The following is a 27769-nucleotide window of genomic DNA, read 5'->3' on the forward strand; positions in this document are numbered from 1 at the left end:
TTAGGTAAAGTATGATATTTATTGGAAATTTAAAAAACACAAAATTGTACTGTATATTCTTATGGGACAAGAAATAGGAAATTATGTAAATGAAGGGGACATGAAAACTCCCAGGTAGTTGTTACCTCTGGGGAGGGCATAGGGAAATGGTGGGAGGGGTGAGACTTCAGCTCTCTCTGTATTATTTTATTTTTTAAAAGAAGCAGAACCAAATACAGCAAAATATTGATAGTTATTAAATATACTGATGAGGCATGGGAGAAATATTACTTTCTGCTCTTTTCATAATTAAAAATAAATACAAGAGTATATAAATTTTGCAATGTCCAGAGCAAGAATCAGGTTTCTTCCCGGGACCCCAGGTTAAGCAGATGACCTATACAACAATTATTAGGGGAAAGCATATACACACATGTACACACATGTGTATATATAATATACATATATGTACATGCATATACACATACCTACTTATCCACACATATATACATATATATACATACACACATATATGCATAACCTCAAATTAAGACAAGCTTTTAATATTTTTATTGCAAAATATTGTCCTTATCATATATTTCTTCAGTTTCTGAGAGAGACAACTTTGACATCGTGGGACCCTAACATTTTTCTGTGATTTGACCATGTACAAAATCTACAGACCACCTGATGATCCCAGATTGTTTTGAGAGGTGCAGGGAGAAACAGAAGAATCCCTGAAGGTTGGGGCCTACTGCAGTGCAGGGCTGGAAAGATGTGATCTGAGGGGTTACAGGAAGGCTACAGTGGGGACCAGTATGGCCTGCTGGGGAGTAATGGCATGAGGAGTCTGGGCTCAAATCCCCACTCAGGTCCCAGCCACATGCGAGGATTTTAGTCTCTGTCCCATATTGGGCTTCCGTTCAAACACTGGCTCAGCTGATCTCTCAGCATCTTTCCAGAGATGACACTGACTGACTTCTGTATCGTCTTAACTTAAGGGCTTTGTCCCCCAGTGCCAGGACAATCGGTGGTATTCCAGGGATTCTGGAAGCCTCCCTTGTTTGGTGAATGCTGCCCAGTTTCCCTCAGCACTTCCTTGCTTTAGTGCCTGTTCATATCAACCCTCCTGGAGGTGCTGGGCCCTCCTCTGAGCCAACCTTTGTGTGATAGCGGGATTCTGAGAAGGAACTGGACAGGGAAGTCCCAGGAGACATTGGTGTGTGGTGGAGAAACGGGGTGAAGAAAGTCACCAAGTATAGAGAAAGCCCTATGAATTTTCCCAAAGGCAGAAATACGTTTACACTCATTATTTTTCATCAACTCACCCATCACCCTCTTGTCCAAGTTCTACGAGTAAACTGTGTGTGTGTGTGTGTGTGTGTGTGTGTGTGTGTGTGTGTGTGTGTGTGTGTGTGTGTGTGTGTGTGTGTGTGTGTGTGTGTGTGTGTGTGTGTGTGTGTGTGTGTGTGTGTGTGTGTGTGTGTTGGGGGTGGGAGAGGGCAGAATCAGTGAGCTCCAGATGAGTTTTTACCAAAGAGGCATATGTTTCAGGTAACCTGGGTTCCCAGTTAGAAAAATGATTCGTTTTACTTGTGTAGATGGTGTCATTTGCGCACAGCATTTCCAGGGGGTGCGTAACCCTTGGGGAGTGACAGAATTTCATTTTAAACTTCCTAGGCTGTGCTCTCCCTGTGGGTTATCCCTACCTTGGGTTATTAATGATTATTCTCTTATACTTTTTTGTCGTGCTGCTGGATTCCTTTAAATTCTGTGCCCCCTTGTGTCTTCAGATGTTGACTTTCAGGGCATTGCTTGACAGAGACTGAGATTAGGAACCCCTCACGAGGTGACAGTCAGGTACCTCTGCTCAGAGGAGGGTTGCTGAAAAACGAAAATGGAAACTTTCTCAAGTTAGAATACAAGACGGTAGAAAACTTGCTTAGGTTACACATGCTTAGGTTGCAGATATCTTTTCAAGAGCGCGTGAGTTGGTTTAAGCAGGATTCATTTGTCCTACAGAGTTAGGGTATAAATGCCAGGTGCCCCCTTATTCTGTGGCTTCGGGTCCTCAAAGCCTGTCTGCTTTTACCACATACCACTTGGCTTGATGAATTCAACACTTCTTCCAGTGCCCGCTCCTCCCAAAGAATCTACTCACAGAAAGTGTTAAAGAGAAATGTAGACTTTACTGAATATTTCATAGTGGAGACCTAGGAAGGGGTCGACGTAACACCCTGCTCAGCAAATTGCTTAAATCTTTCCCTTAGCCGTTTTTGTTCTCCCAAGTCCCTCTCATCCGTACCACCACTGCTGGTTTTTTTTTTTTTTTCTGTAAATCATTTCTAGTCTTTCTCTGACAAACTTTCCTGAGTTCCTACTCGTTTCTCTCTCCTGCTAATTGAGAAAAATGTAAATTTTGCTCCATTCTTTTGCACAGCAGTTAAGGGTCCCTTTTCCTTCGGAAGCATAACCTCACGGGCTTATATTTCAAGTCAGTGGTCCTTCCCTCAAACAAACAAGGTGCTCCTTCGAAGACGGACAAATGTAAATGTGGGTTGAAATGTCGTGCCTAACGTCAGGAGAGGAGGTGGCCGCTGCTCAGAAGTCCTTCTCACCATTTTCAGAGTCATCACTGTCTATCATCAATGCTGTGGGGCCTTAAAAGCCCTCCGAGAGTATCTGAAGCAGGAAAGAGTACATGTGGGCGATGGCAGCAGCTCTTCTCTGAGCAAATGACTGATCACCTGGACTGAGCGCTTGCCGAATTCACAGCACTTTCCTGACAGGAAACAAAAGCTGTCTGTTGGTGACTTATTGTCAGTCTTAACTGCAATGGAGTCAAGCCTGGTCAGGTGGTTTTCCAAATACCCAGAAGGCATTAGATTCCGGATGGTCAGTTTTACACACTTTAGATCCTACTGTTCACACCATTTGTCAAGGTGCCCTGAACCTTGTGCCCAAATCCTGACTCTGCTGGGGTGACACGCAGCCAGATACTGCTAGTACCATCGGTTTTCTGCCAGTGCGGGGAACTTGCCTTTGGTCGGGGGCTTCGAGAACATTGCCTGGAATCTTAGTTCACAGGTCTGTGATGAGGGAGCCTGATCTTCTGGGATGGAAGAGGCTTTGGAGAGATTCAAACTCAGCCCCTTGATTTTTCTGACGTGGAATCTGAGTTCCAGGGAGGGGAAAGGACTAGCTCAGGTCATACAGTGAGTTAGTGATCGGGCTGGGCCTAAACCCATCCCTTCTGATGCCCGTGTGTGGCTTTGCCTACCACACCACATTGCGCCCCTGCCTTCTATCTGGAAGATACTTCACTCAAAACTCTCTTTTTAACCCAGAGTTGTATCTTCCCAGGAAACAGAAGGAGAAGTGTACTATTTAATTCCCTTTGTGGTTTCAGTCTTGGCCTAAAGTGTTCTTTTTTCCCCAAGTATCTGGAAGGATGAAGTGCTGTATGGTAGAGAGTTGCTTTCTTCCTGAAGGCCAGGAGGGATGGTTCAGTCTGAACTACTGTATAAGAAGATGGACAACACATTCTCAAGAGGAAAGGTGTTTGTATCCACATACTGGAATTTATCCACCTTGACTGATATGGTGGCGTTGACCTGGAGGTGCTCCAGCAAGAACTGAGAGAGGTTCTGGTATATGTTTTTGGTTTGCACTCCAGACTCACACACTGTCACCAGTGTCTGTTTTTTGACATCTCTGTTGATGAGAAGCTCCAGCTTCAGGTCGACAGAATGTTCTGGGCATTTCACAAGAAATTGCAGTTGGCAAATGATGAAGTACCAACCTGGGAACTGGATCACCAGATTCCCATCCTGATATCTGACTCCATGGGTAATGCCATCTTTGTTCCAAGACAACTTGGTTTTGTTTATATGCTTTGACACTGGAAAGAGAAGGACAAAAGAACCTCAGAATTATTAGGTAAATTTCAGATGCGGATTGGAAAATTTGAAGTCTTTATTCAAGGTTCCCCATTCAAGTCCTGTGTTTTCTATAATATTGACTGCTGGTTCAACCACCTGGAATATCTTCCATGTTACTCCTAGGCATTACTGAGTATTCAAGGTACAGGTACAAAACCACCCCCTGCCTTTTCTCTAATGCATAAAGCTGGAGGGTCAGAACACACACAGTATTAGACCTTTACCTCCTACGGAACTGTTTCCCATTTAATCATTGTATCATTCTGTAATTATTATAATTATTATTTTTCCCTTTTCAGACTATTAGCTCCTGGACTGTATTCCCCATAAGTTCTGGACTATCATGGACATTTAATCAACCAATCAAGGAATCTTTGATCAATGGGGGACTGCTATTTGGTAGGCATTGCACAAAGTATCAGAGAAAAAAACATTCAACTTTGTTCAATTAGTAAACAGTTTAGGCATCACGAGGTCCAGGAGAATCTCAATTTGTTAACTTTCACATTAAGATACGTCCCTTAACATTGTCTGAATTTTTAAATGTCTTCCTCTCTTTAAAAGGCCAGACAGACATAATTTTGTAGACCCCTCAAGTGCACATTGAGGGCCTCTTCCCAGCTGGGTTTTATAGAAAAGCAAAGAATTAGCAGACCCTCTAAGCTGACAAGTTGGCATCGGAAGCCAAGTCTCTGAGTCTTAACAAGTGAAAATCGGCACTGATTTGTCAGGTTGTCTTTCAGAATTGGGAAGCTGGCGTGTTCATTTTAATTGCTTCCCTTTAAACCTCGTTGCAATTCAGCTGAAGAATGAGAACTGAGCTGACTGCAAAATTGAATTTTTTTAAATGAGCAGAATGGCTATTTCAGAGAATCTCAGCCATCTCCTCTGTACCTCATCTCTTCCAGTGTAAGTGCCTCTTATTATTTCATCTATAAGGGGCCTCTCTCCCGAAGCATGCTGCAATATGCAAATAGACCCTGTGCCAACATGGCCATTAAGCTGTCAATCTGGGCACAGGGCAATTTTGTGGCTCCCTTATGAATAACTTGATAGAGGCAGAGGTTAGGAGCCTGCTTCCCGTGCCTGAGGAAAAGTACTGCACACTTGGCCTGCAGCCCCTAGATGGATGAGTAACGAGGGGTGGTGAGGTGAGGTACAAATGCCCTCACAGGCCAGGGACGCAAACTTGAGACAGTGAATGAGGCTGAGGAAGTGGGAACCTTGTAGCTTTCGAGAGTAATGCCCTCCCTTCGCCCCCTAAAGCATTTAAATTCAAATTATAAAAAAATATCATGCAGGCTAAACAAAATCCACATGCAGGTCACATATGGCCGTGGGCTTCTACTTGTGACCTCTGGCTTAGAAATTTCAGAAAGGCCACAGGAAGTGGCCCTCATGTGGTTGGGTTCCTGGATGCGGTTACTGACCTTGGAGGTAGGCCCATGACTTCTTGAATGCAGCCCTTTCCAGGATACATGAGATGTCCTCTGAACAATTCCCTAAAAATAAGGAGATCCTGTGTTAAATGCCTCTCTCTGCCCCGGGAACTGGAGCTGCCAGATCTTTCTCCGTGACCCTTTGATGGAGACGATGACTATTCTGTTTCCATTTGGGGGACAAAAGGAAACCTGTTTATTTCTCATTTTGCTGTCAAGTACCTTAGAAGGTTTTTAAAAACGTGATTGCTCCCACTTGGGCTTTTACAAAAGACTGTGGAAGTTGGGGGGAGGAAACAGACAGGGCCTGAGTTCCTATATGTACCAGCTGCATTCTTGTTGCTTTATGTACGCCACCTCACTTGATCTTTGCAACAACTCCATGAGAGAGGTATTATTATGTCCCTTTGAGAGGTGGAAAAAAGCGTGTGGACCAGACAGATGAAGTACATTGTCCTACGTCAGTCAGTCAGCCAGGCAGTGGTAGTCAGAACACTAAGGCTGGGAGTAATTATTGCCACCCTTCCTTTAAGAGTGCACTAGTTGAAATATACATATTTCAGCTAATCTGATTCTCAGAATAACCCTGAAAGGCTAATCCTGGACAGTGTTGAGAGCTGGCCACTGCTCCAAGGTCATGCAAGTTGGTGGAAACCCTTAGATCCACCCCCATGTCTATATGATTCCAGAGAATCAGGTTTCTTCCTCAGGGCCATGTTGCTAGACAAAGGAGATAAACACATCTTGGTGCTCAGTTTTAAGAGGATAGAGGATCAAAGAGATCTAAGCAGGGAGCCTGCTATTTGGAGCGTCCTTGGCAAGGAAAAGAGACAATGTTTATGCCATTGTGGAATTTAAGAAATAAAAATATTTTAAATATATTCACTGGTGATGGCAGCTCAGCTTCTTATTATAGTAACTATTTCGTATGCAAAGAACCAAGTTATACATTTCCTTCAAAGACTCATGAATTCAACTTATTCTGGGCAAATCTTTTCTTCTCTTTGGGTCTTGGTTTCCCTAATCTGTAAAACTGGGAGATCTAAGACCTGACACTGACATCTTTTTGACGGTGTCACCAGAGATGATCGCTCATTCCATCCATCAGAGACCAGGCAGCCATTCAGTCGAAGTGGCCACACCCTAGCAGGCTCGTTCACTGGATCTTCTAGTAGAGCATATGTTGGGCTCACCATCCTCCCCATTGCCTTCTCTGTCCAGACCTGAGAAGGTCCCTCCTGGCCTTCCTTAAAGCGGGGTGGGGTCCTTGGAGTGGTGGAAAGCTAAGTGAGGAGTCCCCTCTGCTGTCTGAACAAGCTCACTGCTAGAGGCACCCCCAGCAGAAGCAGGGGACAGTTTTCATCCTTTTCTTCCCTCAAGGCATGAAGAGCTTCTGGTCCGAAGGTGTCTCAGCTGAGGAGGGCTGGTAGGCCAGCTGCCGTTCTTCTGATCCCATCTCTCACGCATCCTCCAACTAGCGTTCTTGTCCTGCCTGCAGCCCACGCTCTCGGGGTGTGTCCAGCCACATTCACAACAGCGAGGCGATGACAGCTGCCCATTCTTTTTTTTTTTTTTTGGCCATGAGGTGCGGCTTTCGGGATCTCAGTTCCCTGACCAGAGATTGAACCTGGGTCATGGCAGTGAAAGCCCGGAATCCTAACCACTAGGCCACCAGGGAACTCTCGAGGGCTGTTCATCCTTAAATGTGCTCTGACTACTGGTAGGGAGTCCCCCTGGCCCAGCCTTCTCTTTTTGGTACGTGGAACATCAAGTCAAAAGGAATCACAGAGAGGCACGTCTGGCTGCATCTCTTCTCTGCTTGGAACCCCTTTCTGACACTACTGTGACTGCAGGATCAGGGCCAAGCTCCTCCACATGGCATTCATTTTCCCTTGTGTTCTAATCGCTATGGAATTCTGCGGTCTCATCCCTCACTTTCCCTCTTTCCCTGTACTCTCCTGTACTTGTCCCAATAGTAGTAGTAGTAGTAGTAGTAGTAGTGCTAGTAATAATAATAATAATAATAATAGCTAATACACATTGACTGAGGGCTGTTTCCTTGGCACTGTGCCAAGCACATTACATGCATTATTTTACTTAATTCTCACAATCATCCCACGAGAAAGGTACTCTAATGACCTCTCTCTTGTATATAAGGAAACGGAGGCTTTAAAAAGTTCACATTCGCACAGCTAGTCAGTGGTGGAGTGGAGAGTCAAACCCAGGCTATCTGACTCTAATGCCTGAGTGGATTTTTGACCATTTTACTGAAGGTTGGGGCCTTGGGGTGCCCCCAAACACACCATGTTGGTTTTCCATTCCACTTGGAATTCCCCTCTTCACTGATAAGCTATTCCTTGTGTAAAGCACAGCCTCTGGGAACCCCTCCGTCTGTTGGTGTTTACCTCCGTCTGTTTGGTATTCTTTGACCCCTCCGTCTGTTTGGTATTTACCTCCTCTGTTAGATGGTGAATCCTCAGGGCAGAGGCTGCTGTTTAACTATCCCCACTGCCAGCTCAGAAGCTGCTCTGCAAATGTTGAATTGGATCATCTAGTGTGTCTCTCTTACTCCCCTCTGTGGGTGTCAGCTAAGCTCTCAAGGCTTGAGTGGGATGAATGCAGAGTCTTGGCCTGCTTTCCCTTCTGGGCTGGAATAGCACCTGGCCTCAGTCTACCATTGGTTCTGCAGGTTAGGTTAGATTAAACGGGAGGTTAAGATTCAAGCCCTTGGCGGAAGCCAGCACATCGCACCAGGAACAGGCTCTACTCCGTGGCTGAAGACCCCCTCACACCATGTCACTTGTGGTGGCATCTGTCAGGTGAGCTTCTGTAAATGGGTGTCTGTAGAAGTACAAGCCTGGGGTTGGGTTGACTCTCACACATGCGTGTTCTTGTTTTTTTATTTCCCCTTTGGTCTTTGCATGTTTGCTGGGTTGACCTCAGTTGTAATTCTGAGAAACCCAAGGATGGAAAAAAAAAAACACCTTATTTTGAAGCATTTGCATTTCCTGAAGTCAAATGCCATGGCGTATCTTAGTTTTTCTTTAAGAATCTTTTAGATGTTTCAAGAGAGAGGGAAAACAGAGGCAACTCCCTTGAAGAATGACATCGCTAGAGCCGGCTCAATGAAGGGGCTGGGAAACCAGGACACCGGAGGAGCTCTTGGTGGAATGGGGCCACTGAACTTGGAGAGGAGCCCAGGGGAGGGCACACTGGTGGCCTTTCGCAGCTGCCGAGGCTGTTAGGAGGGCCAGAGCTGAGGGGGGCCGGCTCTCTGGGGCCCAAACACGAAGGCTCCGTGAACGTTTAAGGAGGTGATGCACTCAGCTAATGGTTAACACCACTCCTGTTCCCATTTCTCAGATGAGGCAGTGGGAAGACATTCATTAAGGACACACAACTCACACTGTAAGTCACAGTGCTGGCAGCTCCAATATTTGACCAGTTAGTGCTGTTCAAAGTTGTGTTGGACTGATGTGAGGGTCGGGAGGCTCTTGTCAAGACCTAGATGAATGTCTCAGGGGTCATTAGTCATGTGGCTTGAGGCTTCTCATCACCCTGTGAATCCATGCTCTGACTTTCTTTTTTGGTTATGAGACAGGAATCCTATAGTATTCCTGGAATTTTGAATTTGGGGAACATTGGGAGCAAAACACACCCGTTTCATTCACTTCCCAACCAGATTTGCTGTCTCGAGGGGTTTAGTTTGAAGAATTAAACACTAGGGTGGGGAAATGAGAACAATCTGCAAATCATGGCAGAGTAGGTGGCCTGGGAGTTAGAATCTAGGAATTGTCCCTCTTTGGGCTGTCATGTCCCTAGCTAGATGAAGAGCAGTATGAATCTGATGATCTAGAAGGGCCCTTCTAGCTGATTGTAGCAGGCTGTGTAGACCCAGCTTTACACCACCAGGCTTGCTGTGGGGACCAAAAGTCAGTCCCAGCTCCAACTGTCTGTCTTTTGAGGCATGTTGCTCTACCCCAGCTAGGAATCTGTCTTCACATAGTAAGATTTCCAGGTAGCTGTATCAGTAGAACAGAGCATTTTAGGTCTGGGGACAATCGAAGTTATGAAGAGCCTTGTTCTGTTAGCGGTTTCCATGGCTCATAGAAATGGAAGTTCCCTGAGAACTCATCTGGTCCAGGCTTGGTAACTATGTAACACGTGTGTTCCTCAATGTTACCCCCCACCCAGCAGACTTGTCCTAGGTCACCCCATGAGTCAGTGACAGAGGCAGGGCCAAAACCCAGGACTCTGTGCTTCTGTGGGGCATTCCATCTTTTGGACAACCCAAGTACTCTGTGAATAATTCTGAGGACCAAGGCCTTCAGATGGGCAAGATTTGTAAGCGTTCTCCCAAGCTTTGGCCTCCTCTAGGGGGATCATGGAACTTTCTTGGGCTTTTTTTTGGAAGCCTGGGGAGAAATATGTGCCAATGAAACCATCCTGGACAGGCGCACGTAAGACAGAGATAGGGAGAGAGATGTTGCCTAAGGTGATTGAAAGGGTCATGTTCTAGAGGTCAGAATAATGGCAACCTGAAGATGGGAACACACCTTGAGATCTCAAAACATTAGACCCAAGAGGACCATTAGATGCCAAGTTAACCAAGACCCTAGATTTATGAGTGGGGAGACTGAACCCAGAGGGACTGAAGGTCTGGCTCAAGACCCCACCGTAGGCTAGTGGCAGAGCTGGGTTCAGAGCACAGAGTTCCTGACTCCTAGTCCAGGGCTCAGTCCCATTTTTCAGTCTTTCCATGTAGCAGGAAGGGTTAAATGTAGGAAGAAGTGGGTTTGTGGCCACCATACACGCTGGACTGAAAACTGATGAGACAGCTGGTGGTGCTGGGAAAACAAGCACAAATGAGCCTTCTGGGCTCCCTCTTCCTGGGAGAATGGCAGCAGGTGACTTCAGGCGGGTGTGCTGAACACTGCCAAGTTGTAAGTCAGGGGCAATCAGAGCTCCATTAAGATACAGCAATGCCCAAGGGGGCAAGACAAACCACACTTATCATTCCAGCCAGAAAGTATGTGGTCTGAGTGCCAGGCACCTTCCAGGTTGATACCAGGGCAAAACAAACACAGTGCATCTCAAAGAGAGCACCTGGGTTCTGGTCAAGGCTTTTAACTTCAGACCTGTCACTTTCCCTTACTGACCCTCAATGACTGCATCTGTGAAGTGGGGATGGTAACAACCCAAATGTATATGGATGTTGCAAAGATGCAATGAGATTATGGATATCAAGTGGCCGGCACAGCACATGGTAGCCCCTTCCTCCCCCACTCCTCTTTCCCTAGTTGTTACAGTGGCACAGTTTAGCAGTGCTGCTTAGCTGATGAAGTGATCTGGCTGATGAAATGCTCATTAAACCAGAGCTCATGGCATTATCTGATGGATTGAAGTTTCTCAGTTATGTACATAAGTGTTTGAAGCCATCTGATGCTCCCAGGGAAGTGTGAATAATCCTCCTCCCATCTGCTGAAAATATTTTAATGCTTCCAAGAAAGAGAGGAATCATCCTCATGACTCTGCGTCTACCATGTCCTGGCTTCTTAGTTCCTCCCTTTGGCGGAATATCTAGGAGAGTCCCAACAGTGACATCTAGGGGAGAGTCCGCTATCAGTCGAATTCAGAATCAAAATGAATCCTTAACCTAAGGGTCATTTCAGCTGTTTTCTCAATGCCACCAGGCCAGCTAGTAACAGAGAAACTCCAGGATGCGCTATTTGTTAAACAAAGGACAACTAGGTGACCCTGGATTTACAAACAGCATTTGGGGAATAGCCATTACGGCATGCTCAGCGTTAAGCACATAGAAAGCCACCAGTAAGTACAAATTGGGATCAAGCTGAAATTCATTTGAATCCCTTGAAGGTTACTTAGGATTTTGAGGTCTTTTTTTTTTTTTTTTTTTTTTTTTTAGCCACATGGCAAGGCTTGATAAAACTATCAAGTCAGATAGTTTTACCTTACATACTGCAACAGGTCAGGATTGAAAAGACTCCAAGGGAATTCCCTGGCGGTCCAGTGGTTAGGATTCTGTGCTTTCACTGCTGTGGGCCCCGGTTCGATCCCTGGTCAGGGAACTAAGATGCTGTGTGCCTCACAGTGAGGCCAAAAAAAAACCCAAAAGACAGGTTAAGAGTGGGCTTTAAGTGAATGGGTTTAAAGTGAATGGCGAAGCCAATAAGCTCTTTGAGGCCTGTGACTATCTGAAAAGCAGTTACCCCATGAGCAGGGGTATCCCCACTTACTGTGGAAAAATAAACTACAACAACTTGTAGACTGGGCAATCTAGATCCAGATCAGTCCACCTGTTGGAAGTGAGGTCTCTGCTGTTTTTCAGTCTTTCTAGGGGAGGAGGCTGCTGCTTCTCTACCTGCCTCTTCTGCTGCCAGGGCAGCATCCTGGTGCGGCTGCAGCCATCCAGATCCCAGGTGTGTGACACCAGGGCTAGCGAGGCATTGGTGAGTAGCTAGCTCCTTGGTTTAGTTTCACTGCCTTCGATGGGCAGCTTGTATCATTTCCCTGGGGGTGGGTTCACTGGTTACAACTAGAGAGCTAACTTACTTGATCTCTTTTAATGCTCACATTTTCTTTTTAGCGGGGAAACGGGGAGAAAGGTAGCTTGCCAAGCCATGCACAAATTACAAATTGTTAGAATGGTGACATGGTCAAAGAATCCTAAGATATTTGATTCCTGGAATGTTATATTCAGAGCAAAATCCATGCTAGGTCAGGACAGCTGGCTTGCCCACCTCATGCCTGATATTTTCAAAAACAGGAAACTCCAGTCCCTGGGAGTTCAAGTCATAGGACTGGAGTCTAGGTATTCCGAAGTTCAACCCAATTCTCTGCCTTTTGTACCTCATCCCCAGCTGGAGACTGAATTCAGGCTGAGGGTGGGGAATGCAAGAAGGGGTACAGGACCACTTCATGTGGTCTGTCCACTGTTCCCACTTCCTCAGGGCCTCCAGGGAACCTTGGGATATTAGGGGCCATGTGACATTCACAGGAAAGACAAACTCTTCTAACTGGCAGGCTGTGGGGAGGAAGGAATCATCCCAGGTCTCATGACTCCTGGGGCTTGAATTTGGCCTCTAGATCCCCTGCCGTGGGCCCTTCATGCCCCCTACCACCTCACCTCTTGTGCAAACCCACGTGTGTGGTTGTGCTAGTGGCCCTGTCTGTCTCAAAGCTCGACAGCAGAGAGCATACTTCAGTGCCAAGAAGAAAGACAGCTGCAGGAGCAGGTGCTCAGGAAGTGGCAGAGAGCCTTGGAAGGATTCCTAGCCTTGGAGGACTGGTAGGGGCACCGGAAGGAAGCACAGTTGTGTTGTACTCAGCATCTGACCATACAATCGTGGTTCGGCAAAAGGGCTCCAAGGCGGTCAGCCTGCCTTCTGAGGTCTCCCCACTCCATGCTAGCTGTGCAGTCTTAGGCAAGTCAAGTCGGTAAACCTCTCTGTGCTCTAGTTTCCCTACTTATAAATAATAAGGGGCTACTGATTATCCCCCGGACTTGTTGTGAGACTGTACGCGTGAATCACGAAGCACTCAGCTCAGTGCGTGGCACGGAGTGAGTGACCCATCAGTGTTTATTATTTTCACTTCACCAGATCCTCACACATACCTAGTAAGGGAATAAGAGAAAAACTGACTTACAGGTTGTCTACAGAATTCCTCCAGTACAGCTAAGAATTGATATTTTGTTGTTGGGAAGTTAGGAAGGCCTGGGGCTGAGACCAAGGTGACCAAAATTATTTTGCAGTAAAAGCAGTAGAATTTGAGTTTCTGCAGAGTTTGTGAGGGGAAGTGAAGGCGTGGTGAAAATGGGAAGAAGGAGAGCATGGCCACAGGGCTGAACCCCAGGGAGCAGTGCAGTCCCTCCAGAAGGCCCTGGTGGCTGGGGCGCAGAAGCCTCACGAGCACAGAGGGGTCTGCAACTCAAGTCTGCCTCATCCTCCATGATGGAAGGCACTGCCCCGCCGCCTTCTCCACGTACCCTAAATGCTACTGTCAGCTTTGCTACACACAGCTGCGGGTGCTTCTGGAACTCTGGGGACCTCAGGCATGGGGGCTGTGTTCCAGGGTTTGGGGAAGTAAGGCACATACACGAGCATAGGTGAGAGTCAAAACGCTGTGGAGGCAGGAGACTGGAACAAGAAGTGACGAGAAGCAGTACAAGCCTCCCTCGCCCAGCCCGCCTGGACTCTTGTTGTGTCCAGAGGACTCATGCTCGACCATGTGGCAGACAAGGGTCGTATCTGCTGTCCCATTTCACCCTCGTAGTATCTCTGTGCAGGAGTCCTTCATGGCTGCATTTGCCAGAGAAGAGGAGAAGCGTGTGGGAAAATGTTCTCCTCCCATTGCCCTTCCTACCCTTAGTCCCGGCTGGGCCCCCGCATGGGCCACTGAGTCCTAGGCACGATGGAGTGTGTGTGAGGTAGCAGTCTGCCAGTGACAAGTCTCCTGGTTGGGAGCGGGAAGCTTGTGTTGAGACTCAGACATCTTTTCATTACAAAAAAAGGCTTGGCTTTCGGTGGTTTCCCTGCAGCTAAGTGTCATCCTGTGTTACATTACTTTAGTGTACGGACATGGCCCTGTTTTCCAGCCTCTGGGCTGCTGCTGGCTTCCTGCTGATGGTGGGCAGTTTCCATCAGTTGGTGGCAGAGGTCTCCCTGGGAAGCGTCTGGCTTCTGCTCTTCTCCAGCCCCGTGACAAACCACATGCTGACCCCTGGGGCTTCCTCCCTGGAGTTTCTGGGGGACGATGCCTCTCTGCCTGGAATGTCTTGCAATGGCTTTTCAAAAGGGAGTTTGCTGTTTCTGCCTGTTTAAGAGGGGTTTGTTGGGGGAGAAGGCTGTGTATGCAGACTTCCTCAAGGCTATTAGGAATAATCTTTTTAGACTTCTCTATATTTCCATAATGAATGAAAGATTGGAGTATCATAAAGCATCAAAGTTGGAAGGGCCCTTCCAGTTCATTCAGTACATTGTTGTTATGTTATAGACGAGACCCAAAGAGGAGGAAAGACTTGCCCAGAGAAGCACAGCCTGCTGGTGTGAAGGTCAGTTCTGGAGCCCAGGCGTTGCTCCAAGGTAGTGTTCTTTCCACCTCACCCTGCTACTGTGTCTGTAGTTTGCCAAGTTAAGACAAGTGGAAACTTGCATTAAAAGCAGGAGAAAGCTAGGGACCACGCACAGTAGGTCACTGACATTTTATGGCTGAAGCATGTCATGTGGGGGCTAGAGAGGAGCCCTGGATTCTGATCCGTGCTCTGCCATCCACTCCCTAGATGACCTTGGGCAAGTCACCTTGATTCCCTGGGCCTCAGCTCATTATCTGCAAAATGGGACTATTAATCCCCGTGTTGTTTGCTTACAGGTTGGAGGCTAATATAAATCCAGGGGAGGTGTGGGAAGGTCTTTAACGAAAGTTTCATGGCCCTGGTGAGAATTATTAGCATTTTCTACGTGGTTGCAGAAACATTGAATTGTAAACTGCAGTCAGTTTTGGATTAGTTTGTGTTCTGATATCTACAGTGATGGCCCATTTAAGAAGCGATCTGGTAACTGATCTAGTCCACAGCTTCCAAAACTTTGAATTTTATGGACCAAAATAATTACTCCAAAATGTAAATTCAGTTACCAGTATACAATGGGCAGCTTATTATTTTGCCTTGTGACCATTCAAACAAACAAAATAACTCTGACTAAAAGCAAACCAACTTAATTCCCATCTATATCAGCTTCATGTTGTAAAAGAAAGGACATTTTAATACCAGAAAACTGTAGAGGACTTCCCTGGTGGCTCAGTGATTAAGAATCCGCCTGCTAGTGCAGGGGACACGGGTTCAAGCCCTGGTCCGGGAAGATCCCACATGCCGCGGAGCAACTAAGCCCATGCGCCACAACTACTGAGCCTGTGCTCTAGAGCCTGTGAGCCACAACTACTGAGCCCACGTGCCACAACTACTGAAGCCTGCATGCCTAGAGCCCATCCTCCTCAACAAGAGAAGCCACCGCAATGAGAAGCCTGCGCACCACAACGAAGAGTAGACCCTGCTCGCCGCAACTAGAGGAAGCCCACGTGCAGCAACGAAGACCCAACACAGCCAAAAATAAAAAAAAACTGTGGAAAAGGAGGTGCTCTCAGAGGAAAGCATAGTTGGCCATGGGAAAAGGGGGATCAGGTTAGAACCTCTGTAGTTGGTGACCTACGATGGAAGTGCAGAAACTGAGACCCAGAATGGCTGAGGTCGTGTTGCCTGATCAAAATTGTCCTTGTCACTGGGGTCATGTTCTCCCTAAAGATCATCTCCCCGTCTTGAAAAATGAAGTTCTCGTCAAAACTTGGAAAATCTGGATGGATGTGGAACAGTGGGACTGGGGAAGGGAAAATGACATTTACTCAGTGTGTTTGGTTTCTTGCAAGCTTCCGTGTTCTGAATCCAAAGCCGGTACTGTTTCCATGATGGGGGGCAGCACACCCTGGTCTGTGGGTGAGATCCGGACCACCGCCTCATTCTGCGCATGAAGTCTTGTGGGCCCGCAGCCATGCCTGCTCATTTGCTGCTTCTGCACCACGGCAGTGGAGCGGACTCGCCACAGGGACTCTTATGGCCTGCAAAGCCTAGAATGTTTACTCTCTGGCCCTTTACAGAAAAAATTTGCTTACCTCTGCATTATGCCATCTCCTTTTTACCTCAATGTGACTGTCTACAGAGGCATTGTGGGAACTGAGGTCACATGCTAAGTAATTCCAGCCAAAGTTAAGCTATTGTTGACAAAGCTGTATTTACTAGTCTGCCTTGAAAGATCCAGAATGCTGCTCCTTTTAGGGGATTTTGCCCTTACTTTCTAAGTCTCTGGATGACAAATAGCAGGAGAAGCATGACTACGGGTGTCCTGAAGGAAACTCCAAGTGTGGTGGCTGCTGCTGTGAGAAGCTGTGTCCAGACACTTACGTCCTCTGGCCCCAAGCATGACCGGGTGTCTCTATCCAGGTGCCTATAATGACCCACTCTTTCTCTTTTACTTTTTTTTCTCTGAGCTGTCTGGTGATCCAGTTGCTAGCTAGGTTCTGAGGGTTACAGGACTGAGATGGGGCTAAAGATTTTGGGTTGAAAGAACACTGGATTAGAGATGAGGACATCTGGGTTCTAGGTTTGACTTCATATGACTCTGAACAAGACCCTTCACTTGGTCTTAGTTTTCCTCTTCTGTGCAATGAAAACATTCATCAGATGATCCCAAAGTTTTTCATTTTCCATGTTAACCTAACTCTGCATATCACCAGTCTGGGGCTAGTAGAGACAATGCATTAATTAGTGACTTCAGTGATAGGAAATATGAGGGGTGGGGAGGTCTGTTTCACAAGCCCTCAGCTTCATTATGCATTTTGTCTGTTACCAGTTATTTAATGATTACTATGTGTTGGTCACCGTGCCAAGCAATATCTGGAAGAGATCTGACAGCTTCTCCAATACCTTCATGAGGTGGGTCTGATTAGTCCTATTTCACAGATGAGGACCTGAGTTTCTCAGGTGGGGTGTAGAGCCTAGATTCATACCCACATTGCCTGACTCCAGATTTTAAGCTCTTAACACAACGCTGCCTCGTGTTCCTCTCTGTGTCCGTGTGACAGCCTATGCCAGAGGTACAGTTTTCACTAGTGGGAGAGTTGAGGGCTGGTGGGAGAACTTGTGGGGAGGTGAGTGCAGCTCAGAGGCTGCTCGGATGAATGGAGAAGCATCAGCTCTGCCCTGACGGCCCCCCTCCGCCCACTCTCCTGTTGGACACTATCGTGATGTTTCTGGTTGGTAACCATCTGTGATGTGATATGGATGCGTCCCTGCACACTTATTCCCAATTCCAAAGTCTTACCTCCTTTAAGGTGGAATTTGCCCGGCGGGTTGGGAATGGAGTCCTGGAAGAGAAGAAAGAGGAAAAAAAAAAAAGCAGCATGAGAATGTCATCAGATTGAAACAGCTATTCTTTTTCTTTTCCATTTTGGTTGTCCTCAAAGTATTATGCAATTTAGAATTCATGTTCCATCTGACTCTTAGATTTAAAAAAAATTCATTCACTGACTTAGTTTACAGTGGGCTTTCTCATCCATTTGCTTTACAACCTGCTTATCAGAAACACAACTGGAGGATTGCTGTCCTCATTTCACATGTGAGGAACGGGGGGCCGAGAGGTAAAGTTTATGGCAGTTCAGGGACTAGAATCTGCAACTCAACTTTCAGTCCAGAGCTTTTTGTTTTCACCACCACATGTGTTATTTTTTCCTACTTTGATTAACATAAGAGCAAACAAGTGTATTATATAAATATATGTGGGTTTTTTTTTTTCTATGTTTGATTCAGCAAACAGTGAAAGTATGTTGTAAACATACCTAGGAAGGTACATTTCTATTTTTCCTGTGGTTGGAAATACTGAATTAATAGAACGTTTACGTGCCAAGCATTGCGAAGATACCAAAAATAATTAAATTGGGTCCCTGCTCTCATGGATTTATTACAAGTTTATATTTGACTATAACATCTAAATACTTATAAATATATAACATAAAAAGCATAAATGTATATTATTTAATAGTCACATGTTTTATGTTATTCTATAATAAGCGTAAATATATGCATAAATATTTACATAGTTAAGTAAGAGGTTGATAGCAGATACTCTGATAGCGGATTGTCTTCTGAAGGAGGGCCTCCAGGCTGGGGAGTGGAGGGGATGAAAGGAGGTCTTACTCAGGTGCTCTGAGCAACAGAAGCAGGTGGGCATAGTTCTTCACCCCTAGTTCTTCAGAGACTAGCTTCCTCCCCGGTCTCCCCCCAATTTCTCCCCACCTCAGCCATTAGAGACACCCCTCTGTTGTCCTGCCAATAAGGAATGAAGTGTCTTATTTATCTTTTGACCTCTCCTGGTCAGGATCTCCTATAGTGCATTGGATTGAAATATTAATAAAGACCTAGAGGCATGTGAGCATTTACAAGGATGAAAACAACTTCCCAACTTCTAACGGAGCAAGAAGTGTGCAGCTTCCCACACCTTATTTTCTTAGTGTCCTGTATGAACACCTAGGACCATCTGGAGTCCTCTCTTTATTCTACCGTCGCTCTAGGGGCTCTGTCCTTTGCCTTCCATTGCCAGCTCTCCTGATCAGTGACTCTCTGCTCCAGCCCAGATGTGTGGCAGTGGGTCCGAGGGAGGCTCCTGAGGCAGAGCCCCGGCAGAGCACTGATGTGGAGATGGAAGTCAGTATAGATTTGGGAGCTTCAGCTTATCAGGGAGAAGAAGTGAACTTGGCTCGGAAGGTCCTTTCCTCCCTGCTCTAACAGCCTATGATTTTGTTGCTTTAGTTGAAAGCTCTTAACCTAATTAACAATGCTGTACACTTGTGGTCTCTCAGTTGCACATGTAGTTCAAAGGAGAACCTGATGTCACAAAATTCCCCTCCCGGTTGCCTCTGTGAGACAACAAACAGCATTTCATAATTTATAATAAACACCTAGTTTACTGCCAGGCATGTCCGTCGATTAGAGTGATGTGCAAATACGTGAAGAAGAACATCTACGTTTAAATGTGGTGCTAAGACCGTTGAATTAATTGGCTGCCCAGGAACATGTCCAGGGACAGTGAGAGACTGCCAGAGCGGCAGTCCCCGCGGAGCCATCGCAGCGGCCACTGGCAGTTGGGAAATACCAGAGAATCATACATTCAGCACATGTTGAATTGGGCACCTGGTATGTGCCAGGCTCTAAGTTAGTCATTGGAAGACATCCTGTGGATTTTATGGCTCGATCATTAAAGCAGTCATTTAAGATATACAAGTAAATATCTAATTAGAATCGCAAGTTGCGGCAAGAGCTGCCAGGAGAGAGGCAGAGTTTTTCAAAATAGAACGTCTTGAACTTTAGCATGTGTATGAATCACTTGGGGAGCTCATTAAAATGCAAGTGCTGATTCAGCACGTGTGGGTGGAGCCTGAGAGTCTATTTCTGACAAGCTCCCAGGTGACATCGGTGCTCCTGGCCCACAGGACACAATTTGAGTAGAAAGGTTGTAAGAGATAATATCTGGAAGGAGATCTAATTTACATGGGGGGTTGGGGGTACAGGGGGAGTCTCTGCCATTTGAGGGCTTTCTGGTTTTCTAGCTTCAGACAGGAGGATGTCAGAAACAAAGCTTCATAGTACAGGAAAGAATCCTTTTGCTTGAACCTTCACCCAGGACCCATGACATCCAAGACAGAAGTGTGACTATTCCTATCTTGAAGAGCTCCTGGGATGAGGACAGGTCTCCATAGCTTCCCTTGGCTACCCATGGTAGATGAGATCAGAGAATCAGGGCCAGTGGGGAACCAAGACATCCTTTAGTCCATCAAGCTAAGTTTCACAGGCAAGGAGACTGAGACACTCATGAGTCAGTGGAATCCCAGATCCCAGACTGAAATTCTCCAGTGCTCTTTCCCTGGCTCTATGCCCCAGGAGAGATGCTGTCTTCAGAAGCCAAGGATAGCAAAGCTCATTCTTCCCCGGCCCCCCGGCCCTTAGTAGTCCTTGTTTTTGGAGGTGCAGAAGTAGGGTATGAAGAGATGACGACTTAAATTTTGCTGAGGACCCTTTCTGTGCTATGCTCAGTGCTGTTCATCTATCTATTCCTCTTTAGTGAGGTACCTCCCAGTCTTAGAATTCTTTCCCATACCTAGCCTGGGGATCCGGGTCTTGGCTGGGGAAATGTGAACTACCTTGCTTAGCAACTTGGCTTTGTGGTAAACAGTACATAGGCTAGACATAGACACAAGCAAATGGACCCTCCCAAGTTGGCATTCTCGGCTCCATTGAGTAGCTCAGGAAACTTCATCTCCGAGGTTACCAACCAGGTACATTTCATTAAGTGTACTTCTCTCTCTCTCTTTTTCCCCCAGAATCTGTGTGTCTAATGGGGATCCTCAACAATGTTTCTGTGTGTGGAGGGAGGAGCTGTCACATTTAACTTGTTTGTTTCCAGGTGGAATGGCCTGTTCCGATCATCTTCCCTGCCTAGGAGTCTGTTTTCCCATTTCCTTTCATCACTGTGATTACAGGGCTAATAATGCTTCCCTCTGCTGGGTTGTTGTGGACATAATAAGATATTATACATAGAGTGTTAGCAAGTTCTTGAAAACTGTAGTTATTTCGGTTACTCCTAATGAGGTGCTTAATTTGCCTCGATACCTTGAAAGTCTTATTTCTTTTTTGCAGAGCAAAGTATCACAGGGCATTTCAGTTCACCCCTATATTTTATCTGGGCTGAAAAGCAGGGGAGTCAGCTCTCAAATTTACTTTGAAAAAAGATACCCTCTCTGATGGAAAGTGGCCAAAAGGAACTAATATTTGGAATATGCCAGGTGGCCTCCCATCTTGTAAGGTGGGCCATGGAGACCTTTGCCAGGAATGCCTCTCTTATTTTCCAGTGAACGTGATTAAGCACTCAATGAGGGTGCTTAATCCTTGGGGGCTATATGCTTTACATGCATTATCTTATTTGATCTTTACCCCAAGAGTTAGTGATTGACTAAGACTTAGAGAAGTGACTTAATGATTATAGAAGGTCCCATAGATGGTGAATAGCAAGGAAAGTGTTCAAACTCTGGCGTGTTGACTTGGAAGGCAATGCTCTTCAATGCCAAGCCACGTTGCCTCTCTAGGGTAGGGCAGGATGAAGCTGGCGCAGGAAATTCTCCTGAGACTCCATGAGAAAGTGGTTGGAGGTCATAGAAAATTTTCCTTGACAGCCTTTGTTTTGGTAATGTTAGTGAAAGTGGTCATTGGAATACAGTGGCTTAAAGCAGTGCTTCTCCCCCTGGGGAATCTAGTTAAAATGCTAATTCTGATTCTGTAGGTGTGAGATGGGCCCTTAGGTTTTGCATTTCTAATGAGCTTCCAGATGATTCTTGTGCTGCTGGGCCAGGGTCCACACTTTGAAAAACAAGGGCTTAAAGACGTTACTCAGCCTGGAGGGGTGGGATAGGGAGGGTGGGAGGGAGGGAGACGCAACAGGGAAGACATATGGGAACATATGTTTATGTATGACTGATTCACTTTGTTATAAAGCAGAAACTAACACACCATTGTAAAGCAATTATACTCCAATAAAGATGTTAAAAAAATTAAAAAACAAAACAAAAAAAAAAAGACGTTACTCAACAGGCAATCAGGATACTGAGGCCTTCCTTCCCCGAGGAATGGGGAATGGCTTCTGGAGGCTGAGTGCAGAGCTGAGCTCATGCATGGGTGTAGGAAATCTTCCTAGTCTGTTGATAGGGTGGCTTCCTATCCTCTCATCTTCCTCTATCAATGCTTCTTGCCACCTAGCTCTAAGTCCTGCTGCTCCCCCGTGCAGTCTGGACTGACCTCTGTTCTGGCCCTGCAACTCCTGTCCTCACACTTGGGCTCGCCTTCTCCCAGGCTGTGCGTCTCCTCACTGTTGCCTCACCTGGAATGCCCGGCACCATCTCCACCTGCCACCATCCTTCCAATGGAGAGCTCTTCTCCATTGAAGAATGTCAGCTAATAAATGCACAAAGAATGATAGAATTAGGCAATTATCATTCTTCAACCCTCAGTACATTAGCTGACTCAGATGAGGGTCATCATCAAAGAATGCCAAAAATGTGAAGTGAAGGATATTGGTATGTCTTCAAAGTACTACCCCATAGATGACTTATTAATAAGAAAGAACAAAGTGTTCTACTAAAGAGATAGCCAGTGGTCTCCGCCTGAATCAAGGGACTAAACATTATTGCCAATGATGGGGCAACCTGACATATATGCCTCTAGCTCTGCTGCAGTAAGAAGTATATAACATCGCCTGTGTACTGTTCTTGCCAAAAATGTTTCATCTGAATATAATCATGAGTAAACACTAAGACAGTTCCAAATCGTAAGCTATTCTACAACAGAACTGACCCTTTGAAAAAGTCAATGCCGTGAAAAGCAACAAAGAGCAGAGGAGATTGTTAGATCTGTGCTTCTCAAACTTAACGTGTGTATAGATCACCAGGGACCTTATTAAAAAGCAGGTCTAGAATGGGGCTTGGCATTTCTAACAAGCTCCCAGGACCACCTTTTAAATAGTAACATTCTAGATTGGAACAGATAACCTGAGAGTGGATTCTGGGTCAACAAACAAAACAAGGCACAACAGCTGTAGAAGACATTTTTGACCAAGTGGAGGAAATTAAAATATGGACTACATATTATAATAAGGTGATGTTGCCAAATTAACATTAACTCTCTTGGCTATGATAATGGCACTGCAGTAAGTAGGAAATGGGTGCTGAAACACATGCAGGTGAAAGGTCACACTATCTGAAACTTACTTTCACATATATAGAAAGAGCAGAAATACGGCAAAATATTAACACAGTGAATTTAGGTGAAAGGTTATATGGGTGTTTACCATTCCATTTTTCTGTAGGTTTAAAGTTTTTCAAAATAAAACTTTGGGCATAAGACATGATCCTTTTAATTCTTGGAGGAGGCTCAGCTTCCCTTCTAAGCTCTTCTGCAAAGCCTTCCCTCATCCCAAGCAGAAATTGTCTTCCTCTCCTCTGGTATGGCATTCAGTGCCATTCTGCCCCAAATTCAGTCTCTTGAGTGTTTGGGCCTCATTTCTCCAACTTAGAGATTCTCGGAGAAAAGGGTCCTGCCTTACCCACTTGGGTCCTTCCCTCACAGCCCAGCATAGGGCTTTCCCTGGAGAAGATTTTCAGTGGCCTTTTTTGGATTGATAAATTGAATGCATTGGAGAGAGTAACATGGGTAGAGAGAAGAATCACAGGGCATTTCAATTCTCCCCTATATTTTATTGGGCTAAAAAGCAAACCAGAAAACCTTACCACCATGACCACCGGTCACTACCCCTATACTCCACTCTTGGTGGGGAAGTAGAGTGGTATTGTAAGGATAAATTTTTTTAAAAAGGAATTTTCTTTGCTGATAAAGGGAAAGAAGGCAGCTGCTTTCTCTTCTTTCTAGAGGACATAATGAGCCCTTGCTAACCGTGTGGACTGTAAATGGATCTCTCTAGGGGTTGGATAAGTCCAGGCTCCTGGTTTGTAACAGAGATGTCTCTAAGATTGAAGACCTCAGAGCCACTTGAACTGTAAACACTTTTGGTGTCAACCTTGTAGCCTATATAAATCTATATATAACCCTTTGTCTCTGGAGGAGATATGAGAAATTTTATTATTTTTCTTTTTTTGTTGTTTTTCATTCTTTGCTGTATGAATTGTGTGAAATTTCATCCTGACACATATGCAGGTACTCTGTTGTGCTTACTCAGTAAGAAATCCATTTTCTGTCTTTCTCATGAAGATCTGTCTCTTTGTTGGTAGGACTTTTGCTTCCTCAAGAGTAGTATATTGGTACAATCTCTTTGGAAGCTGATTTACATAATTTATAGAAATGAAAAACACATTATATTACCACCACTAGGAATTTGTCCCACAGATATACTTGCAGATGTGCACAGTGGGCAAAACTTCTAGAGGAAAACCTGAGTGTCCTTCACTAGGCACGGTGAAATATGAAGTACAATAAAATGCTATGTGACTCTTCAAAAGAATGAGATGGACTTCCATGTACTGGCATGGAAGGATCTCCAAGATATACTGTCAAGTCAATAAAGCAAGGTGCAAATTTATGAGTTTACTATAATGACCTGTGTATACTATATATTTGTAGAAGCAAAGATTTTTGGAAGGACATGGAAGAATCTGTTAATGGTCATTATCTCAGGGAAGAGGGATTGCTGGTTGGGTGGGGAGAGTGTGAGAGATTTCTATTTTTCTTTTTTTCCCTTGTTTACTATTTACTTTTCTTAAACCACAAGAATAGAACATTTTAAATAAATATAATAGTTTAAAGGTAAATAAAATACAGCCACCACAGAGACTTAAGACATCAGTAGGCAATAAGTTCCATAAGTAACAGGAAAGCAGGGATTTTGTTGGCTTTGATCAAGGCTCTGTACCCATTACTTAGAACAATGTCCTGTACACAGCAGATGCTCAACAAGTATTTGAGGTTGAAACCTAATTCTTTCTCTGCCTCTGCCAAGGAATTTGGCCTTGGAGTTATTTGGTCTTCAAGCCAAATCTCAAGGCGATCTTTGCTGATTTTCCTACATGCCTTTCACTTTTCTTCTCCATCACTTTTCTCACACTGTTCCACTGGCCAGGGAAGCTCTCTCCTCTAATCTCCCTTCACCCATTTGAAACTGTGCACATTTCTCAAGCCAAACTGAAATGTCAATCTCCAGTGAAGTTTTTCTTAGCTCTGCCTGGGAAAATGTTCTGTCTCCTTAACTTGTGGTCTCATGGTAGCCCTATGTGCCTACCTTCCATCGCTTATTATATATTATGAGTTAAGCGTGTTTTAAATTTTGTCTGTGCATGTGCCTTTTCATTTAGAGCTGTGACCTCTTAGGCCAACAGAACCATTCTCATGGTTCTCACCCCTGCCCCGATCCACCCTCACAGCAGAGTGCTATGTGGCCACCAATCCATTCCATTGTTAATAATTGGGATATGAGTTTAAGGTCCTTGGTTATCTCCCCTTGACTTCTTTATCAGAAGTCCTGTTAGAGTCTCTTCATTTGTCTCTTCACTGTCATTTGTACCTGTCCTAAAGCCAGCCTGCATTCCCTCCTCCTGTAGGAAGCCTTTCCTGATAACTCAGGCTCAAGGGGATAACTCTCTCTTCTTAGCTCTTCTAACAGTTAATATCTGAACAAATTATCGGAAATGGTATGTGTAAAACACTTCACTTTTAATGTCGCAGTTCTTTTACGCAAGTAACTGACATTTCTCGGGCTAAGAAATCACAGTACACCAAAGCCAACAATCAGACTTTGAAGTGAATCTTTTCATATCCCAACGTGAGGCTAAGTCAAGGAGATGGATGCCAAGAAGATAGCGCTCCCAAGAGAAGAGCAGGAACAGAGTTTCTTAGTGCTTCTGTGGCTGGCTGTATCATCAAAGGGAATGGTGTCCTGATTAAATAATCAAGCAGTCTTTACCACTTTCTCAGGACGACTTAGGTCAAGCCCTGTCCCCTTTCAGTTCCTCATTTTCCACATTTACAAAAATGAGGGAGAAAGATCCACTCTCGTTCCTTCATGGAAAGAATCAGTTCATACAAAGGTTGGATTTGAATAAGGACCATTCTGGAGCTCTCTCTAGCTTTATATGTTACCACCACACCTTATACCCCCATCATCTCTTTCTCTTTTCCTTCCTTCCTTCCTTCCTTCCTTCCTTCCTTCCTTTCTTCCTTCCTTCCTTCCTTCCTTCCTTCCTTCCTTCCTTCCTTCCTTCCTTCCTTCCTTCCTTTTCTCTCTCTCTGTCTCATAGCAGTTCTAGCTGCAACCTTTAACTACAGAACTTTTCAAAGACCACTTTAATTTCTTTGCTTTGGCTGTTGCTATAAAATGTTACACCTCTGGTTTACTTCAGATTAGAATTATAGAAATTATAGAGCCTCTACAGAAAAAAAAAAAAGTGTCCTAGAATGTTTTCAAGAGTATTATTCCTAGTAGATGTAGATGAGCCCATTAAATGATGACCTTCATAAATTCTACAATCTAAATCTCAAATGCTAGCAATTCTGTTTTCTTTCACTTTTGTGGAGATATGAGCCTCAAAGTTTCATTTAAATTTCCAAGCTTGATGACACTTGAGAAACAGATACCAAAGCCTGTTAAAGCCCTGTTCTTTTTAGCAATGAATAAGTTAAAGAGCGTTCAGCCTAAGACAACTGAAGGAAACCAGAACAAATTCTGCAGGATTATAATACCATACAAAATGGGAGCTTTGAAGGAATAATAGAAATGTACTTACTCTGGCAGGTTGGTGGGGGGTACAGTTCATAAACTATCAAAATTATTTCATTAAAAAAATTCATGAGCAATATATCCTATCAGTACAGTATTTTCTATAAAATACATGCTGGTGGATTCTCTGTAAACACCAATTTCCTAAAATATAAAGAAGCTTCCTCCTTCATCTCTTCTGGTTTCACAATAAATCTCACCATTTACTTCAAAAAAAGGTGAATTTCCTGAGACCCTTTGGCCTCACAGTGTGTACCCGTAATTGCTTGTAGTTTTAGAATTCTGAGCAGTCTCAAGGGAACAGATGTGAAAAACATCTGTAGGTTCTGCCTCTGTGCTTTATGTTTTTGTGGAAGAGCTAAGCTCTTCAAAGCAGTGGCTCAGGAGGAAGCTTTCAGTCTGTCTTGTGAGCTTTAACGCTGAAATGCCCAAGCTCTAAGAAGCCCTGGTCTTCTCTCTTGCCTCTTTCCCTTATAGACTTTGGCCTCTGAAACTTAGCTCCAGGTTAAAAAAAGCTCTTAGCATTGGATGAGGCCTCCGAAGTCTCAGGAACATTTAGACAGAGAATAGAGAACCTTGGAATCTGGTCTGAAGGCATTGAAGACGTGACACCAAGTTGTACAAATGTGTTACCAAGTTTCCTTATCACTTCCTTCCTTGATAGGAATGTTGCTCTGGCTCAGCAACATTTAACTATTAATTTCTCAAGGCTAAGAGCTCCTCTCCCTTCTTTTGGCTCCTGGGAGCCTGGAAAGTTTGGAGATGATGGCTCAACAAAATTTTCTCTCCAAAAGCCAAACTATTTGAGAGAGTTAAGTTCCCATTTCTTTGCTCCCTTTCTCTGCGTGATATAGGTTCTTTTTTAAGTTTATTTCCAAGTCTCTCTCTGGAGAAAACTGAACATAAATCAGAAAGGAAAGGCAAAGAAGAGAAGTCCACTTACCGTCTTCTGAACTACCAGCACCATAATGGTTGCCACAGCAAAGACGAGACACAGAGCCAGTGAGGCCGTGGTGAAATAGAAATAACTGCGGCTAGTGGTTCCCAAGTGGCTGGTGACGGAGCCTGCGGGCACATGCATGGCTGTGTCTTGAGAAGGGGCCAGTGGGTTGAGTGCTCGCTGCAGCCCTGCGTCCATTCTTATATAGTCTTCCCCACATCACACCTTATCTCTCCTCATCTGATTTGGTTCTGGGCCCGTCTCTGTTCCAAGAAGGATTCTCCCCCTGCATCCCGGATCATGTGACTTGGAAAAAAACCTTCACCGTCTGCCTCATGAAGAAATGCTTCTCTGGGGGCGGGAGGCGAAAGGCAGCAGCGCGGGTGGGGGAGAGGTTCATTTTTCATCGCCAGGGATTAATGTGAGTGAAGAGAAACTGTAGCTACAGAGAAGGTGGCTGATATCAGAGGGTGAGTAGGAAAATGACGGTTTCCCTACTCTGATGTGTACGCGTGTGTGTGTGTGCGTGTGTGTGTGTGTGTGCGTGCGCGCGCACAAAGCAACTTCTGTTTCAAT

General features: G+C 45.1%; 1 protein-coding gene and 1 long non-coding RNA gene across 3 annotated transcripts in view; one reads left to right on the forward strand and one right to left on the reverse strand.

Annotated features, from left to right (window-relative positions):
• Window positions 1-27649, reverse strand: TNFSF8 (TNF superfamily member 8). The gene is made up of 4 exons (XM_004325708.4): window positions 27197-27649; window positions 17251-17293; window positions 5351-5422; window positions 1-3880 (listed from the first exon to the last, which is right to left on the reverse strand). The coding sequence occupies exons 1-4, from the start codon at window positions 27389-27391 to the stop codon at window positions 3486-3488; spliced, it is 705 nt and encodes a 234-aa protein (XP_004325756.1). The 5' UTR covers window positions 27392-27649; the 3' UTR covers window positions 1-3485.
• Window positions 1-27769, forward strand: part of LOC109551952 (uncharacterized) — a 188975-nt gene that overhangs the window by 79323 nt on the left and 81883 nt on the right. The window lies entirely within an intron of this gene.

This window comes from Tursiops truncatus, chromosome 6, assembly GCF_011762595.2.
Source record: "Tursiops truncatus isolate mTurTru1 chromosome 6, mTurTru1.mat.Y, whole genome shotgun sequence".
Taxonomy (NCBI): Eukaryota; Metazoa; Chordata; class Mammalia; order Artiodactyla; family Delphinidae; genus Tursiops; species Tursiops truncatus.